General features: G+C 46.3%; 1 protein-coding gene across 3 annotated transcripts in view; it reads right to left on the bottom strand.

The window, feature by feature from the left end:
• IGSF9B (immunoglobulin superfamily member 9B) overlaps nt 1–20,383 on the bottom strand; it is a 137,870-nt gene that overhangs the window by 51,737 nt on the left and 65,750 nt on the right. For all 3 annotated transcript variants that reach the window (XM_028708928.2, XM_028708929.2, XM_028708933.2), the window contains exons 6-10: nt 19,682–19,823; nt 18,807–18,952; nt 12,324–12,466; nt 6,067–6,207; nt 4,389–4,505 (exon numbers count right to left, since the gene is read on the bottom strand). In XM_028708928.2, coding sequence (XP_028564761.2) covers nt 4,389–4,505; nt 6,067–6,207; nt 12,324–12,466; nt 18,807–18,952; nt 19,682–19,823 — 689 coding nt within the window. The remainder of the gene's footprint in view (nt 1–4,388; nt 4,506–6,066; nt 6,208–12,323; nt 12,467–18,806; nt 18,953–19,681; nt 19,824–20,383) is intronic.

The following is a 20,383-nucleotide window of genomic DNA, read 5'->3' as shown; positions in this document are numbered from 1 at the left end:
AAGGAGAAATAAAGAGAGAAAAAACACAACTCAGAGGCATGTCGCAAGGGCAGCAGAGTGAGGCGACACGATGCCAATGCTGCTAGCACAAACTGGGAGAGGGGTGCGATTCTGGGCCCTTCCTGCAGACACTTGGAGGCATCTTTGGCAAAATCATTGGCCAGAGAGGTCAGCTCCCAAAAGGCGGTATGAGCAGGTAAGGCAGGTGTGGAGAAAGGAGCACAAAGAGGTACAAGGGAGAGCTGGAGAACCAGCAGAGATGAGGGAGCAGGCAAGGACAGAGCAAGGAATGGGCATGAGGGTGCTTCTGCTGCACAGATAAAGTGGGGTTTGGGCAGGGGACCCCCTTCACAGTGGACAGTTCCTTACTTGAAGGGTTGCCTGGCTCAAGTCCAGTTTAAATGAGAAAGAATCGCAAGAAATAAGAGCAGGAACAACCCTGAAGTTACACATTCCCAATTAGCAGCTGGTCAGCAGGCTGAGCAGAGACACAGGTAATCAACCCATAGTCTGCTTCCTCTACAGTGAGATGTACAAATTTAGAAATAATTAAAACAGAAATCCAGTACATCTATGAAGTAACACATGTAAATCTGCATCTACCACTCTTCTTTGATGGTGGGTTGATGCATTAATTTTTCTTAGCCACTGTTCTAGGAATTCTATGTTCATAAACTTACAAGGCAAACACATGCATAAGTATATAAACTACGTGTCTGAAATAGTACAGGAGAGCAATCCTGAAACCATTTTGACTCTCCCAATTGACCTCAAATGTTTCTCTGCAAGGAGGAAGGAAATGGGAAAGCCTCCCCCTTGTCTTTGGCTAACAAATCCTGTCTGAAGGGTGTATCTGTGTATGAATAGGGTGAGCCTGTGACCTGGATTCAGGAACTTCAGGAACTGAGTATTTATCATCACAAAAGAATGGCAAGGATGCCCAGATGAAAGCAATCAGTGACCATTAGGTATCTTGGCAGACAGGTTTTCTGCTGTAGACCACCCCTTCAGTAATGTATGTATGATGTTTTGGGGGGTGGACTTGAGCTACAGGGGAGGCAATTTTCAAATGTCTATATAAGAGCTTGCACACCATTGTTCTAGGTTCCTCTCCTCCCTCCCTGCGTGGGGTGAGTGGGGGACCCTGTTGCAACAGTTTAATAAAGATCATGCTTACTAGCTGCTTTGCTTCTCAATATACTCTGGTTGGCCTCTGTTATTTTCTCCTACCATTAGAGAACCTACTTAAGGACTCTATATGGGCTCTTAGATACCCCGTAAGGGAAAGGGAGTAATATTTTTCTTCTAACAGTCACCTTAAGAGGCACCTGCTTCTGACAACTGGTAGTGATGGCCGTGATAGCTGGAAAAAAGTACCCAAATGTTCCTGCTCTACTACCCCACTGGCAAAGCACCCACTTGAGTACAGCAGGCTTCTCCCTGCAGATGTTCACCCTCCAAAGGATGCAGGTCAGTGGGGTCAGGCAACAAAAAGATGAAGTGTTCCGTGTGACCTGAATGCCTGCATAATTCTGCAGCAACTGAAGGCGGCCCACCTAACAGCTATGAACCTTACATAATTGTAATGTATGTTTTAAAAAAGACAGTAATATTTGGGAGGCAGAATAGATGAATTCTGGGATATGAAACACTGAGTGCATATATTTATCTGCACTATGACTTTAAACCACTTCTAGGCCAGTTTTAATGCCCATGGCCCCCAACCCAAGGAATCCTGGGAACTGCAGTTCTTCAGGAGTCCCTTCAAAAAATACCCCCCATGCCACAAAACTACAGTTACCAGGATTCTTTGTGGAATGGGTCAAAAGTCATGACAGCTGATCTGGTCACTGGTAGATAGATATTCTTTTGCATTCTGTACATACTGTTATTTAGTTTAAAGCTTTAGGCCGCTAGAGGGAGCTACGACACCATGGATCTCACCTGCATTCACCCTATTAATATCTGGTTGCATGATGAGGCAATCACTCTGTTTCCCTTGGGTTTCAGGCAGTGCCATTTCCCAAAGAACAGGTATGGGAACCACAGGACTACAAGCCCCACCATCCCTTGCCACCAGCTGTGCTTGGTGGGGATGATGGGAGCTGCAGTTCAGCAACACCCTAAGGGACAAAGGTTCCCCGCATCTGCACCAGAAGACGGCCATAGGGTGATGTTTAGGGTGGCACTTGGCCATGGGAATCACTTTAGCTGCAGCAATGGACAAAAGAGATCTCCCCCTCCTGACCTCTGACAGTGTATGTTGCTTCTGCTTGTCAAAAAGAAAGAAGATGCGATGCTATAAGGAGGTACAGACAGTCCAAGCAGCAATCAAGGACACCCTGAGGACATGAGCAGCTGCCTTATACTGGATCAGACCACTGGGTCCACCTAGCTCAGCAATGTCTACACCAGGCATAGGCAAACTCGCCCTCCAGATGTTTTGGGACTACAACTCCCATCATCCCTAACTAACAGGACCAATGTTCAGGGATGGTGGGAGTTGTAGTCCCAAAACATCTGGAGGGCAAAGTTTGCCTATGCCTGGTCTACACTGACTGGCAGCAGCTCTCCAGGTTTTCAGACTCTGTGTCTTTCCCAATACTACTTGGAGATGCTGTGGGATTGAACTTGGGACCTTCTGCACGCAAAGCTGATCCTCTACCACTGAGCTACTCCCCTTCCCTGAAGTTCAGGGGCCCAAGTCCAGATGTGGAGCACAGCTAGACAAGCAGCAGTAGGCTAGGACTCTTAAGAGAGTCAGAATGGGGAGAATGCAAAACAGAAGATCACAGAAAAATGGGAAAGCTGATATCACTTGGTGGCTTTGGTTTGGACCTTACCCCCTGCTGAATCTCTCACAGCAGACACAAAATGGGAGAAACCCCTTGTCCATTTGCTAAGAGTCAAAGCTTGAGGGAGGACACCCAGTGGGGCAGCAGCTGAACGAGATGTTTTGGGGTGGGAAAGCTCAGAGCTTATACACTACTTGTAAGAAATATGCCTTCACTGGAGGCATTTAAGCAGAGGCAGGATTACTCTTTCTTAGGGCTGCAAGATTCCTGCATCAAGCAAAGGGAGTGGGACTGGATTACCTCCCAAGGTCCCATTCAACACTAAAATCACAATGCTCCTCATATGAAAGACTGCTGTAGTTAAGAGACAGCGTCCTCCTGACTGTACTCCAGCTAGGAGCGGGAGAGAATTTTGAGTTTTGTTTACATTTTAAGGAGAAACTACCAAATTTGCGCGTCTCAAGCTGATGCACAGAACAAAAAGCGGCTATCCTACAAAATTCACACTTCCCCAAATTCTGCAATGCGGTTGCCCAATCAATCTGTCTAAAATGTATATATTAAGGGGAAGTGGGAATAAACATACATATATTTCATTAAAATAATGAAAAAGAATGCATTGTGTTTAGGGAAATTGCTTGCAAAAATGTGCACATTAGTAAAAACTGAGTACAAACAAAGGTGTATTAAGAGATATTTGCACTCAAATGCTGACAAGATTTTCAGGAGGAACCCCCCCCAAAAAAAAAAATAAATATGAAAATTGCTGGGGAAATGTAGAGAACTGGATTTAAGAGTAGAAAAATGGAAAACCGAGAGAAGCAAAACTAATAGGTTCCTTCATCTGTAGCTCCAGCAAATCATGGCTTGATCTGGCAGTATGTTGCAAAATATTAGCAGAGAAAGAGGCAAGTCTGTCCCATGCACTGCACTGGGGCAACTGTAGCACTGGAGGGAGGGGTCCACAAGGGGGAGGGGGACCTGCAGTAGATACTGGCACAAAGGAGTGAGTGGAGGAAGTGGCAAGTGAGAGCCAGTGTGGTGCAGTGGTTAGAGCATCAGACACAGGAGATCAGGGTTTAAACTCCCACTTAGCTATGAAGTTCAGTGGGTGATCTTGGGCCAGTTGCTGCCTCTCAGCCTAACCTATCTCATGAGGTTGTTTTTGTTTTTTTCTGGAAAAGTTTTCAATTAGCAATAATCACGCCTTGGATTAGCTTCATTGGCCACTGTGCAAAGCTATCTCATGAGGTTGTTGTGGGGACTAAATGAGGAGAGGGGAAACTTTGAGTTCCTTGCAGGAAAAGTGGGATATGAATGCAATAAAGAAATGAATAAAACAGAGCGGCTCATTTTGCAATTGCTGCTGTTGCTGGCTGACGGTGGCTAAGGTTTCTGCAGCTTCTAAGGCTTCCTTGCTAGGAGCTGGGTCTCTCCCCCACCCACCTGTGGGACGGGGGCGGCAGTAGTACAGCCCGAAGCGAAGCAGCTGAACCTGCAGTTTTGCTCTTACCGGGACAGAGTGTGGCTTCTCTGTCTGCAATATTCATCAAAAGCCAAAGGCACTGCAGATTTTTCTGGCAGGCCGGGTACCTTTCTCCAGGCGATGGCAGGAAAGGGGTCTCCTGCAGCAGCACAGGGTATCAACAGCTCCCTCCCTGCCTCTTGTCTGTACTCCCAGCCTGGTAGCACCGTAAAATAGGGCGGGTCCTGCAGCCAGGGAGGGAAGAGAAGGGGAGAGAAAGGCGGGTGGGGGGAATTAAAAAATCGAACAACTCTCATTGAACGCACAGCCGAAACCTGCATTTAAAAAATCTGCCATCCAATTACAGAACTTTTAGCCAGTTAATGAGTCTGCCAAAAGCCAGATGGTTAAACAGATTACATTGACATACATACAATCACTGACCCATGTAAATTCACGGATGAGGCGGGTGTGCAATACCTTCTCTGTGTTCGTTCTCCCTTCGCACACTCTCCCCCACCAACGCTTAGCTGCTCACAACGCTCATGCAAGCATGCAGCTTGCTCGACTTGGCTTGCACGATGCTATCGTGCGCACACACTCACATTCACTGTCCATTTCATGGAGACAGTGTGTAAGAGCTGCCCAACGCTGGCAGATTGACAGGTCATCTTCTCTGCTGGATGCCTCCAACTGACAGCACCATCTCCTCCTCCTCCTCGACATTTGCATGCTGACTTTTTCAGCTTCTTAGAAGGTGGATTGTTATAGTATGTCATATCACTGGGGTCCCCACAGGCATCCTGGTGCACTCAGATACCACAACCCCTTGGTAGCTGCCAGATCCTCATGCCCCTCCCCACTTTATTTTTTAAATTAAGGGTTCTTCCTTTTTTTTTTTTTTTTGCATTTTGCAGTTGTTAGGTTGATTTTATTCAAGGAGCCTGCCTTTCTTTTGTTTGTTTGTTTTTAAAGAATTTTGCTCATTGGGCAGGGAGGGTCTAAGCATCACCAGATAATGGTTCCCCACCCCCACCCCCATGAAATGGATACTTGTGGTGTCCGTGGCAGTTTCTTAGACTTCCAAGGGGGCCTCTGAGCTCAAAAGGGCTGGGCATCTGTCTTCTATCACATTAGCAACAGAATCAGACAGACACATTTCAATCGAATGAATCTACAATTCCTTTAAATCACAGCCTGTGGTCGCTTCACTTTAGGTGAGCTGATCTGATTTGGGGCACCCAGAGAGGCTCTGTACTGTGCCCCCCCACACCACACCCAGCCAGGAGAGCTTCACAACAGTCGTCTTGCCATCACAGCTGGCATTTTGTGGATGCGGATTGCATCCAAAGTTAGGCATGCTCAGTGCAATATGCATAGTTCACAAGCTTTTCAGAACAGCAATATATCAAGAGGTGAGATACTAGCTGCCTCTGGCTCTTCCCAACTGTCCCTCAGAGTTATTGCATCAGGCTGCTGAGCTTGAGGGAGAAGCAGAGCAATTCAACTGCCTCTGTTGAGAGACCAGACACCTTTAGCCTTCCCTCAGATGTCACCTGGCAGTAGCCATTCCAATAGGCTATGTGGGCCATTTGCATTCAAACTAACTGCTGCCTGACCGGGGGGGGGGGGGGGTGTTCTGCCCTCCTTCTTCCCTGTTCCTTTTTCCTTGTGTGCCATGCCTTTTAGAATAAAAGCCTAAGGGTATGCAGTGCCACACTACTTCTCTTTTTTTGTGAGTACACTGCTTTGTGAGCCTCTTCAGTTAAAGAGAAAGATACTAATGTTTAAAAAGTAAATAAATACCTTCAGTACGAGTCGGGCAGGGGGGGACTGGCCCATTGTACCCAGGGCATTATAAGGCACGCAGGTGTATGTGCCAAGAGCTTCTTCCGTTGCCTCTTCTATTCGAATTGAGCCATCTTCCATCAGACTCCAGCCAGAAAACTGCACAGGCAAGAGAGAAGACTAGACACATTGCAGTTTTGAGTTTCATATGAGATATATGGCTGTTTTGTGTTTTTCTCTCCGCTTAAATTATCTGGTTGATTGTGTAGCCATATATCTAAGTGTAGATGCTGCATAGACTGGAACCGCAATGAACCCCTCCTCTTCAGCTGATATTTCAATATATACTTTGATGTAATGCTTTTCATTTGTCAGTAGATGTCTCTACAGTGCTTTTTGCACCACCTAGTGATTCAGGGTAGAACTACAATAAACTTAATAAAACTTGTAGGATTCTGTTTTAAAGACTTTTCCTTTAAGACAATGGAATTACTGTAGCTGCATTTTGAGGGGGAAGACCAATTCTTGGGGTGAGAGAGAGGAGCATTTTAACCCTGTCCAATTCTGCATTTTTTTTTCTTCTGGAAGTTCTCCCCTGCCCTGACCCCCTGCAGACACATGGGTTTCACCTCTGCAAGTGAAATAATATGGGTATCTAAGGAAATTTCAAGTGGAGGCCTAAGGACTGTGTCATGGCCAGGAGCTGATTATGGGAGAGGGAGTTAGGAGCAAATCTGTCCTAGGTACCTAATTTGGATTAAAGAGTTCTAGGTCTAAGCACAACACGTTAAATACAGGAATGGGGGCCTAGTCTGTCCAGGTACCTGTTCTGATTCAGGTTTTTGGTTCCCAGGCCACACAGGCCTCCATCTCTATGCCCAGAAACCTCTAATGCAGCAACAGGGTCAATGTTACAAGTGTTGGGAGCATGTAAAGTTATCCTGGATGCAGAAGGCCTTGGAAGGCATCCTCAGTGCAAACTGAAGAATCCATTCCAAATTTCACAAACTTCTGGAATTCTGGCAGAGTGAAATCACCCAAACTTTCCAGAATGGGAACAAGCAATTCAGCTTATCCTTAATTCAGAAACGTCCTAGCAGCTGCCAGATCCTTAATGTCAGAGCTTAGAAAGTTCATTTTTTAAAAAGCAACTAATTCTAGTTCTAGGTGAATGTGTCCAAAAAGAAATTAATTCTAGTTCATGTTGGTCCCCCTTTACAAAATGAACTATCTTGGCTCATGTTCCGTTCAAGTTCATCCAAATGATCATTGGCAAAATACTTTTCAGTATTCACAATGTTACAAGCAGCTGTGCTGAGGCATACAGTGTACTTCAAACAACTAAAACAACAACATCAAAATATGGACACAGTGGGATGTGAATAGCTTAATTCATTCCTTCAAACAATTATCATATTTAAGCTTAAAGGCCCCCAAAAGTGTAAAAAAAGAAAACCGACATGTAAGAAGTTGAAGGTTTTAACTGGAAATTGTTCAAAGTTCCACCCTAAAATTTAATCTACATTCAATTCACTCAAAAGTTATGGGAGCAACTTTCAGGTGTCGTTCAGAGGTCTTTGAACTAATTCAGTGGACTTTTTTTTAATTCAAGCTACTTTATTCCAAGCACTGTATAGAAGAGAGAGAATGGATTACTGGAGTTAGAAACTAATGAGCCCTGGTCCCCAGTTTTTTGTTTTGTTTTTTTCCCTAAGGGGAGGGGGGAGCAGGAAGGAAGATTCAAAGCTGCAGCTGTAAAACATCAAGAATCACACCTAGCAAATGCTGAGGAAGAGGAGAAAAACAGGACAGCAGTTCTTTAGATTTGGGGGGGGGGGGAGGATTCATAAACCAAAATCTCCTTGTCAACATTTTGGACTGCATTTGTAATCCCTTTGTTTCTGTCTGCTGGGAGACGGTCAGTTATCATAATTGGCCTACTTGGATGGCACAGATGTATCGCTTCGGGGAAACATGTTGACACAGAGCCCTGCTAATGAGATGTGGACAATTCCTCCTCCTGGCATCAGCTTGAATATAGCTCAGGTCAGTAGCGCTCAACAAAAACAAAGTACCCTAGGATCACCAATTATTCCCATCATCATGATGGCTGGGGTGCAAAATCATCCCATACCAACCTGAGTGCCGGCCTCGATTCCAGCATGCAGCAACTTATTCCAGAGTAAGCTACCACTGACTGTAATTTTGAGGGAACATATGCTCGCTCTCCTCCATAGGCCAGTGAAGGTCCACATTCAGCCCCAGTGCCCACCCCACTTAAGGGAAGCCATTTGTGCCAGATCAAGGCAGGAGCACCGCTAGGTACCTATAGGGCTTTGGGTGCAGGCCCACGACACCTATGTGTATCCATGTATAGATCTTCCTTTGGGAAATTAAAGTGGTGGATAGAACATGGTCTCCCCGGCACTGCACTTTACAGCATGCATCACCCAGTAAGCAAGACTAAAAATGCGTTTTTTAGGTTTAGGTGTTTAAAAGCGGGGACTGGGAAGAGGCAGGAAATCTAGGGCCCTGCAGAAAAGAACTGGGCTCAGGCTTCCTAACAATCTTTCTGGATGACCAAAGGATCATCTGGTGCACTGCTGCTTCTCCAGCTGTGGCCAAGCAGATGCCCCCAGCAAGCTTGCAAACAAAGCAAGACGGAGGTATCCTTTGTTGCCTACTCAAAAACATCTGAGATCTCATGCCTCTGAATAAAGCATCGTGCCAAACATTGGGTCCCTGGGAGTGTCATTTCTGGTGGTCAGGTCCTGAGAACAGGAGGAGTTCGTATCCATCCAAGCGGCCCAGTAGCAGCTGTGTTGTCCAAATCAAATCTAGAGCACCAATCAAGGGTGGAAGGAGGGGCAGGAGCTTAGGGACTATCCTTGTACTAGAGAGAAGTTCCTTGGAATACAAAGCAAACACTAAGGCTACGGCTTTAAAAAGGTCCTGGTGGGCAGGGATTGGCTCATGGGAATCAGCTGACTCAGAGTTGTAACAGGCTGGGACTGCAGCCAAAATGGTGCCTGAGCTACAGTGCTGGAGCCATGTGGGGAACACAGGAAGCTGCATTATACCAAGCCAGACCATAGGTGCGGTAGCAGGAGCCACCACAATGAGTCCCACAAGTTCAATGGGACTTTTCCCCTCTTCTCCTTTCCATGTGTGCCCCCCCATTGGTTCTGGAGGGGTCAGGGGAGCATGCAGTGGGAGTAAGCAGGGGCACCATTCCATCAGGCAAGCAGAAATGCATACACTGATGGAACATTTGTCTTAGTGCAACACTGAATTCCTTCCCATTTAGATCAGGATTGCCTACACTGACTGGCAAAAGCTCTCCAGGATTTCAGGCACAGTTCACTCCCAGCCCTGCTTGGAGATGCCAGGGATTGAACCTGGGACCTTCTGCATGTATAAAGGTAAAGGTAAAGGGACCCCTGACCATTAGGTCCAGTCGTGGACGACTCTGGGGTTGCGGTGCTCATCTTGCTTTATTGGCCGAGGGAGCCGGCGTACAGCTTTCCAGGTCATGTGGCCAGCATGACTAAGCTGCTTCTGGCAAACCAGAAAATGCCGTTTACCTTGCCACCAGAGCAGTACCTATTTATCTACTTGCACTTGACGTGCTTTTGAACTGCTAGGTGGGCAGGAGCAGGGACCGAGCAACAGGAACTCACCCCGTCGCGAGGATTCGAACTGCCGACCTTCTGATTTGCAAGTCCTAGGCTCTGTGGTTTAAACCACAGCGCCACCTGCATCCCTTCTGCATGTATAGCAGGGGCTATATCACTAAGCAACAGACCTTCCCCTGAAAGACATGCAACCCTGGCACCATGCGATAATAAGTTATCAACATGTTATGAACATAACTTCTCATTGTATCTTGGTAGAAACAATCCATGACAAGATTATGGTAAACATGTTTCTTCACTCAGCTTGAAATCTAGATTGCTCATTAATACATATATATACATTTCTACCTTGTTCATTACAGAAATCCATTCTGCTGATGGGAACACCCTTATTCGGGGCAATATCTGCTCATCTGGAGCTCCAGGGGGCGGGGGGACATTTGCCGCACAGTGTGGCTGTAGCCAGACAGGGGAATATTGCCACCTTCTTGCATGGCTGAGGAGGGGGTGGCTGCCTGATGCCACCCTCCACCTGGCCATGCTGGACCCTCTAAAAGAGTGGATATTGCCCACAATCACGGCATGGCCATGGGGGTTGTGCCCTGCCTGTCCCTAAGGTACTTAGGAGGGTGACCTGGAGCAGACCACCCTCTTGGTTGACCAACACATGATTTACCACCCACCCGGACAGTTAGAGGCCTGCTCAGTGGGGGAGTGGGCAAGTTGGAGTAAGGACGTTGCTATGGTTAATTAGTCATCATATTCGGGGCCAAGGAGCAATTTTCTTCTACAAGCAAACTGCCAGCTTGCAGACTTTCGCCCAGTGCTATTTTTCTAGAAAAAGAGGTGCAGGAACTCACCATGAACACCTCCTTCATTACCTCCATCACCTCCACCGTTAAAGGGGTCCAGAAAGGGTGACTCTGTCTGGGAATCCACAAGGAGACCGATGGGCCAAAACACCTCTCCCAATGGTGGGCCTATGTGAGATTGTGGCACCTGACCCATATCGGGATTGATTCCCCAGCACTGGATCAACCCATTGGGTTCCTATCCTCCACATCAGCCACAGACATCATGTGTCTGTGGTGGCAAATAGTGGGCATGATATTTCTAAACATTGGGCATGATGAACACTCACTGATTTCAATGAGTGAGCTAAGCACATAAAAAGTATCTTCCCCGTGGAAATCCACAGGGCTTCCAAGTGTTCAGCTTTGGCTGGATTGTACCCTTCCCTGATCATCAACACTATCATGCCTGAAGTTGAGAATCACATTAGTAGATGACTTCCCTGCACACACACTCCATTAGAAACAGTCAGAATATAATCTTTAAACTGTTAATATTTAAAGGAAACTCTAAATATTGAGTATTTTGTTTAAATATTTAAAAGAATGAAGTCCTTGATAGGATTTTTCAAACCAAGGTAATAGCAGGACGGAGTCTCATTAAAGAGGATCTTTTAAGCATCCCATATATAGTAATATCTGCCAGATGACCCGTTATACTTCCACCAGTGTTAGATTAATGATGCTCATCTCCCACAGTGACAAGAGGAATAAACTCCCTATGAGACCCTAGATGGAGAGATTGCTGTTGATTAGATTGAAGAATCCAAATTATTGTTCTCTTCTAAATGCCAAGAGACTTTCACATGGTGGGGGGAGGGGGGGAGAAGTGCAGCATCTTCGTATGCAACAAGGGTGTCCCAGCCTAAATTGGCAGAGATCACATGGAAGGGGGTAGGTCAGTGGGTCACTAATTGGCAAAAGGCATTCCTTACAGGACAGGTATTCAACCAGTAGGTTGGGACACGCAGGTGGGGGCTCTCACAAGCTGGAGGGGAGGCTGGAAGAGCCTGAGAAAGGACCAATCCTGACTTTTCAGCTTTTTCCAGCTGTTGCTGCCATGTTGGAATCCAGCTGAGGCCAACCAAGCCAAAGAAGAACTACATGCGGTGTTTGGGCTAGAACATGTTCTTCTGGTAAGACACCCATTTTTAATTTCCAAGAGTTCTGCAAAGTAGCAGGAGAAGGGCAAGTGTCTTTTTCAGTAAGAAATATATTTCTGACCAACTGTATACCTCTTGCCCTAGCAGACAGATGAGGTTTAATGTTGTGCAACAAAGGAATCCAACACAATGGATGTGCTAGTGGAAATTCATTGCACAACAGATTGTACCATCTGTCATGCAACAAGGTTACTACCAACCTGTTTATGCATTTGCTTGTGCAACAACGGTGAATTTCTTCATCGGAACATGTATATAGCTAAGAGGCATTAACTTAGTGCTACACTGGATGCAGACCCATTGAGTTCAACAAGGCATACTCATAGCTAAGCAAGTATAGGATAACAACCAAAACCTAGTTTCAACCAGGATAATTAAATCAGTGTGGTAGATCAAGACCAGATCTGGGGAGATTCAGCTTCAAATCTCCCACCAACATTACTGAAGGTTGGTCGCTATCTCAGCCTAGCCTACCTCATAGGGCTATTGTGGGAATAAAACAGGAAGGGAACAATCTTGCATGCCACCCTGAGCTCCTTGAAGAAAAGTCTAGATATTAATGCAAGTAATAAACAGCTGAAGTCCTAAAACAAACAAAATCATACACAACTAAGAGTTCTTTCTACCTTTTCAATGTGCAGAGGGCGTCCATCTTTGTTCCACTTGACCAGGGTAACCGGAGGTTCCGCCTCAACTGGGCAGCGAATGTATCCATGTATCCCCACAGGAACGTATATGACGGGTGGCATGTTGACCACACGGGCAGGATCTGGGATGGGATAAGTCAGAAGGGATGAAGAGCTTTAAAATATGAACCCTCCAGACAAGCATCAAGCTTGTACCTTTCTACTGTGGCCTAATTGAACAGAGGTCAGCAACGTTTTTAATAATGGAGTCCAAAACCCCACATACTAAATCAGTAACATTCATAAAACTCTGGCCTCCAGAGACCTTTATCCTTGTGCTCATTATCTCTGCCAGTTCCATTAGAGCAACACTTAGCATTTACATGGACCCTTACGTCACCAAAAACGTTTTATCTCAATCTATCTGTGCTAAGCTCTAGGAGCATGGAAGCATTTTTCAGTCAGGAGGGAGGGAGGGAGAGAGGGAGAGAGAGAGAGAAATATAGGCACACACACCCCCTCCATCTTCACACACACACACACACACACACACACACACACGATCAACGTTAAAATCCTTTGCCATCTTACTCAAGAAGTAAAATAAACCTTTCCCAGTCAACATTTAGCAGGTGCAACTCACACCTTTCCCAAAGTTGTTTGCATAAAATTTGAGGAAGGATAGTTATACTATAATTAAAAATGGGGTAAGGGATAACAAGGTTACCCGCTTTGGTACATCCCAGTGGGAGTTAGATGGAGTGGAATTTGAGGTGTACTTGAAGGTCCCTGTTCAAATACAATGAACCCTGTAACCATAGAATCATAGAGTTGGCTCAAACCACTAACCATCTGGTTAACAGCCAGATGCATTGACCCATTGCGCCAGGTGAGAGAGAGGGGGGGGGGAGAAAGAAAAGAAGAAAAGAAAAGAAAAGAAGGAAGGAAGGAAGGAAGGAAGGAAGGAAGGAAGGAAGGAAGGAAGGAAGGATTTTGATCAATTTCTCCATGTTATTCTTATTTTATTTTTATAGCTGGGAAGGTGGGTTGTACATCATCAAGCTGCCACCTAAAATAAAATAAAAATCAAGGCTACAGTAAGGTGGGAGCCCCCACTCAGGAGAATGAAGAATTCTGGGTAAAGCAGAAGAGAGATTCAGTGAGCACATATTCAACAGCGCAATTCTAAACATGCCTAGGTTTTTCAGAATTTGAAAGGGGCTACTTCCAGGTAAGTGAGTATATGATTGCAGTCCAGCTTTTCATAAGCGGCATTATACTTCCCCTTCCTCTCATCCTGCCTGCATTTCCCCCCCCCCCCCAAATCTTCTCCTGGAGGTTGGGGGACATTCTGGGACAGATTTGGGAGGCATGCAAGGGGGCTGCAAAGGGAAGAAAGGAAGTCTCGTTGTGCAAGGAAGCTTCCCCTCACATGACATTGGATATTGCTCCATGTTTCATCCCTTTCCCCCCAGTTATTAAAAAGATACCATATCTATACCACAGCCTTAAACTGCTTAAAAACAGTCATTCTCTCTCCGCAGGGAACTCTGGGTATTATAATCCTGGGTGGAATCTCAGCAACCAGTGGGGGTGGTGGGAAGAAAAACATATATTTATCTATATGAAAACTACCACATTCAGAGAACTCTCAATTGAGCACAATAATAAGAGAGGAATCAATTTTCACTTTCCTTATTTAAAAAAAACACATTTCCTTTTTAGTTCTAGCTGTTGTTGTTAACCCAAGAGGTTTCACTGCTGCTTTGGGTAAAGAAGTTGCCTGTAATAGACAGAACATGCAGTGAACCAACAGAGAAGGGGTTTTTAAAAAATTAAATACTAGATATTACTTTTTTAAAAAATAAAGGAAAGGAAGGCAACCTAAAGTAATTTGCTGGGAGTTCTCTGCTCTGGCAGGGACACTCTGATCGGCTGGAGGAGTATAATTGAAAGGGAACAGGAGACAGTATTAAAACCTTTAGTTGCATCGCTAAGGAAAGGAGGCTATTTTGGAACACATGTGGGGGGAACATAAAAGACAACAAGGACGGGGAAAATACCTGACAAACAGTTATGAACATCAGAAGCTTACTGTGAGGGAGGCTGCTGGTATACTGTCTGCACTGACTGGCAAAGACTCTCTGGTCATCCCCAGTTTTGTGGGGAGATGTTGCGGATTGAAACTGGGACCATTTGCATACAAAGCATCTGATCTACTATTGTGCTATGATCTTTTCCTAAGAGTTGAGGCCAAATGAGCATGATGTAGCTCACCACATGACAGTGGGTCCTTGAACCTTGGGATTAACCAAAAGGCTTACCCATCGCCAAACAGGATGCTTCTTCACAGCAAGATCTGAATCAGGGTCATAGCATCATTGACAACAATTGGCTAATTTTGCATCACAGTGTGCCTACAAGTACACCCTTTATTTTCCTTCTCTCTCTCTCTCTCTCTTTCTCTCTTGGTGGTGGATACAGGGGTGTGGGTTTATTGGAGAGAATGGCAGAGCTGAAACATGAGTTGCAGCATGATTTGGGACCAGTGACATAGGATTCAATTTTTAAGTGCATGAGCTTATCATGACAGCTTTTGTAGCCAACAAGAGTTCAAAAATGCAGACACCACTGACAATCCATACACATGTACACCTCAAATAGCAGGTGTATATAGCACAATACCCATTTTGTTAGGATCAGTTGACATCCTTAGGCTAGTGAGTTGGCAAAGGGTTGTGAAGTGGTTGTTAGAGTGTTGGAATTTGGCTGGGGAGACCTGGGTCCACAGCATTGGTCAACTATGCAGCATGACTGTAATCCTGGAAGCAAGATCCATTTGACTCAGTGATACTTAGTTCTGGCTTCATAAGCTCAAGTTGTAAAACATACCGAGCTTTAACAACAGATCTGAAATGCAACAGTTCTTCTAATCAGAGATGGAAACAATCTTGCAAGGAGGTGTCATGAAGCAGGAACCCCATCAAAGAAAAAGAGAGAAGTGCCCAGCCTCTGCTTCACTATTTTCCTTCATTCCTCTGATGCTAATCTGCCACAGACCATAGCAATACTTGAAACCCTCGATACCACCTCATTAACTTGCCTGAGCAAGGAGGGCCTGTCAGCTACCCATGTGGTCCAGCACATGACACTATCACTCCTGCTCTGGAAAGAAAGAAAAAATCCCAGAGCAGTGTTTTCCCTCTGCCCTTGTTTGTACTCCTCAAAATCACTGGGGGGCAGAGATGGGGGTCAGAGACAAATGCATAGCACAGTCAGTTCTAAGTCAGGACCTAAATCAAGAAATCTGTCTAGTGCAGAGCTGGAACAAGGGGGTAAGGCAGAATGGACAGGAAAGCAAGTTTGCAGAGACCAGACCATACAGGGAAAGACAAAAACTGACTGAAGGGAATAATTGGAGTAAGGCTGGAGGAGCACACAGGCAAGGCCAAGGCCTGTCTGTTGCCTAGGCAACAACTCAGGCCTCACCTGGAGGTATTTATAGCCAGACCAGGCCAGAAGGAACCAATAAGCTGACATAGGGCGGAGCCACACCAGAGCCCAGGAGGGCAACAATGTTCTTCCTTCTACAACAGTGATGGGGTTCCTCTCAAGGGGCTCCAGGACACTGCGATGAGGTTCTTGGTTCAAAAACTGGTTGATTGCAACATCGTGCCTGGATCCTGCATCATAGTCCTCCAAATCTCATCCTCCACATCTTCCTGTGTCTGCTCCCTTGCGCTACATAACCTTGTCCAATTAGCAGTATTACAGAACAGAGACTATAACCTCCTTTTGCATTCTCCGCTTTCTGGTCCACTGACTATTTGGGAATTCCAGATTCATTCGCTTTTGTTTTTCTCCTCCCCTTCCCTTGGGTGATGGGGGTGGGGAGCAAAAAAAAAAAGGCGACGGGTAATTCCTAGCGTCAAACCAAGAGTGATTGAATGACGCCACCATTGTCAGGGATTTTGGATCCCCCTGCTTCTGTGATTGATGGGAACAAGTCAAAAGGAGGAGGGAGGGCATTAATCCTTATTATTCTGGCTTTAGAGGGTTTTGTGTTCGTTTCTTTTCGCTTTCCAAATTTGATAGCCTGCCAGGGACAAAATTAAAAAAAGAAAAAACCCACACAACAGAGGTATTAAAGATTAAAAACCAAATGATTAAAATCCATAAAAGAGCCTTGCATATTCCCATGCAGCAGTGTTCCAGCGGCACTCAGCACATGAATTGTGAACGGGAGTAAGATCCTCCAGAAGGAGAGGGATTTTTCAATCAGAGGTTTTGTCTGATCACACTGCACTGCACAGCACACACACAAACACACCACTCCCCCAGCCCATCACACTTTGCAAACAGCTGACAACCACCAAGGCCTGAAACGTTTATCAAGGTCATCTGATGCCGTCTGTGGCATCGTAACCCAGATTCATATCCAGGGCGTAATGAGGAACTTGATTTGTATACACACAGTTTAGTGCCATGTCTTAGGAAATGTAATCAACGTAGGCTCAAGGGATTGGTAACGGGACACTGAGCTTTTTCACTTCTAGGTCACTGGACAGCATCCAACTTGGTTGATTAATGACTGGCCAAAAGCCGTTGCCATCTGACAGCTACTTGGGGAACACTGAACAAGACAGCTTTCCCTCCCAGACAAGAACTGGAGCAAAAATGACCCGGAAAACCGGAACCTAAAAGTGATGCTCCTTTCCTCCTAGATTCATAGCATGTTGCAGATGCATATGAAGCGCCAAAGTCCAAACAGTGAATCCAGAACCAGGAAGAGGCAAAGATGTAACCATAGTTAGGAGATGTGGAACATGCTGCAGGCGTAGTCACTTTCTCCTCCTCACTTTTCTGGCATTAATCCCTCTGCTGTCTGTGGTTTACTTTTTAAGCAATGGTGTAGTGTTGCACCAAGGTTAACACAGACCATGGTTAGAAGTAACCAGTGTTACACCCTGGTTTCAAGGAAACTGTGGCTTGCACTAACTTAACTGCAAATGCAACACTATTTTATTTTCTTTAACAACAGTTATATACCACTTAATTGTAAAAATGATGATAGGTGTTGAAGTCCAAACTATCTGGGAGGGCACTAGCTTGGGCAAGTGGTCATATGTGGTCAAAGTGCACAGCAATGACCCATGAGCCAACATCTGGGTCGCTTCAAGGAGCTGCAGGCAGTGCTTGCTGAATACTGCTGGTTGTTACTATATGCCTTGGGCTTTCACCTTGGAGGCAAAAGCCTGCCCTTTCCCAAGCTGCTTGCTCGTCTATTGATCCCCAACTTCCTTCTCAGAGGCAGTGGCATGCCAAGTGTGCCAGGGCATCTGCACAACTACTGTGTCCCTTCCAGCTCAGCCTTGTGGTTAACATCCAACTCACACGGCTGGGTCTGGGAGCCGCAGGACAGCTCTCACCAGCCACCTTGAGATAAAACAAATGTAACAGAGATATAAAGCCATTCTGATGCACTTGAGTTTGCAAGGATCGGTGCGGTATCTCACCTATAGTTCAGCTTTTGAAAAACCCCTAGAAACAAATGTACACACATACACAAGCACACGCTAGGGACTCCGACAATCCTACCTACCCCTTTGGCAATTGCCCTTCCCCTACATCTGACCAAAGCCCCCTCCCTTTACACCTCACCAAGCCTCTCCCCTCGCCCCAACATCCAGCCCCTTTTAAAGCAGAGGGGGAGGCACTTCACAGAGCAGCTTGCTAAACTGCACTGTGAAGCACATCTTCCCTCTTTCCACTCCAGGTGAGTTTAACAGAGAGTGGACAGGTGCTCACTGAATCACAGCCTGAAGGGCGCTCCCACCACCCCATTAAACCCCAATGCACGGCCAGTCTGCCTGGGCCAGCCTGCTGCTCCTCACACTGCAGTTGGCATGGCTGCCATAACCTGCAGAGCAGGACAACATTTTACGTGTGTGTGTGAGAGAGAGTGAGTGAGTGAGGGGTTAAACTGTGTCCTGTTTGGGGGGTGGAGGGCTGCAGGAAGCAATGCTGGCCAAGTGCCTAGCAGATTGCATGCACTGTTTTAAAAACAAAGAATTAAATAAAAGCTGATGGGTGTGCATCCTGCCTAGGCAAGGAGTGGCAGCTTAACCCTCCTCGGGGACATCTAATACTCATATGATACTCTAACTCTGAAGCATCTGCTGCTTGGTACAATATGGCAGGGCTAGGTAGCATTGCATTAAACAAAGCAATTAACCCAGCAACCGCACTGATCAGCTTGTGCCTCGTCAGTCCCAGTAATTTAGGCACAATTTATTCTCCACTCTCTGGGCTGACGTTGTGCCAACACAGTCATCTCAGTGCCCGTAAAAAGTTACGGGGAGGCTGCACAGGGATGCCACTGCCGACATTTCTCATGCCAGTAAGCATGTCATTGACTGTCCTCCTTTGTCTGGGAGCTCATCACCCAGGCAGCCTCCATTCACCCCAGACAAACGCACTCACACTGCACAGTCAGGTAGGCAGAGGCTGATGGCGAGCGCCCCAGGCTGTTGCTTGGAATGCAGGTGTATTTTCCAGCGTCTTCAGGCTTGACTCGGAAGATGATCAGCGTCCCATCAATCAGGATCCGAACCCTCAGCTTTAGGTCGCTGCAATGGAAAAGGAGCAAAAGAGAGGACAAGTGAGCAACGACAGGCTCAGGGAGAAGGGGGTATCCAGTGTGTAGCAAAAGGAACATAGCTCAGTATTAGAGCATGTGCCTTGCATGCAGAAGGTCCCAGGTTCAATCCCCGGGCATCACCAGGTAAGGCTGGGAAGATAACCATGTCTGAAAACCTGGAGAGCTGCTTCCAGCCAGTGTGGCGAGTACTGAGCTAGATGGGCCAAGGCTCTGACTCAGAAAATGGCAGCTTCCTAGGCTCAATTATGAATGATTTAACACCACTGAATGTAAACTGCATGATGGGCAAGAGGCAGACATCTCCTGACTACACAGACTCCCGATATTGACAGGTTTGCAGCACAGCGCAAAAGACTTAAGCACAAAACCAGAGTCATACTTGGGATCTCCCATGGCTTTGACATCAATTGAACAGCTAGTTTGGGCAGGGAGGCAAATTCAATCAGGATCACAGCATTGGGGAAGGGGGTTGATCCTTTCCATCAAACCTTGCCATCAAACGTATGTGTCAAATGCATTTAATTAAAAATGAATAACTGTTAGTGGATGATTCCAAGGGCCTCCTTCTGGAGTGTGCAGTCCTTTGAAAAGAGAACTGAGGCTGCTTGCTCACCCTAGCTGCCCCATTCCCAACCACATCCTTCACCAATACCAGACAAGAAAGAGAGAGAGACCCGAAAACAGAATCCAAACTCACTTCTTAAAGTAGACGTTCTCGTCTTCCCAGTGCCAAGTGTAGGTCAGGTTGCCTGGATATGCCTCAGCCTGGCAGGTGAACATTGCATCCTGGGAGATGTTAACCGTGATGTTCTCTGGAGGGGAAACGATGAAAGGGGGTCCTGTGGGAGAGCAGGAGACAAACAGTTACCTCAGCAGCCAAGAAAGGGAAGATGAGCTCATTGCTAAGAGCGGCTGACTTAACGGTGCAGGGAACGAGAGCAAGAAGAGCCACCGTGCCTAACGAACACAAACTCTTGGCATTTCGCCCAGGTCACATAATCCAGCACAGCTCCACTCTGAATTCCTCCCTCATAGAGTAAGAACCGTGTACTTTTGAGTTGGTGCATCTGGCCCTGAGAGGACTTTGCCGTAAGAACATAGGAAGCACCCCCATTGGATCAGGCCAAAGGACCCATCTGGTCCAGCACGGGAACTGATCAATCTGAACTTCTCACTCTCAAAAGGTGCTTAAGGCAAACTACTCTTTCTCAGCCTCAACTCCTCAATCCCACCTCAATGGGTACTGGGCCGTAGCTCAGGGCAGAGCCTTGCTTTGTATGCAGGAGGCCCCAGATTCAATCTCAACCATCTCCAGGTAAGGACTGGGAGAGCTCTGTCTGATACTCTGCAGAGCCATTGCCAGTCACTGTGTGGAGATTCCAGGCCACGGGCCAATGTT

Source organism: Podarcis muralis, chromosome 15 (genome assembly GCF_964188315.1).
Source record: "Podarcis muralis chromosome 15, rPodMur119.hap1.1, whole genome shotgun sequence".
NCBI classification, from domain to species: domain Eukaryota; kingdom Metazoa; phylum Chordata; class Lepidosauria; order Squamata; family Lacertidae; genus Podarcis; species Podarcis muralis.
The sequence above is the reverse complement of the archived record's forward strand: the minus strand, read 5'-3'. Positions and strand labels throughout refer to the sequence as shown.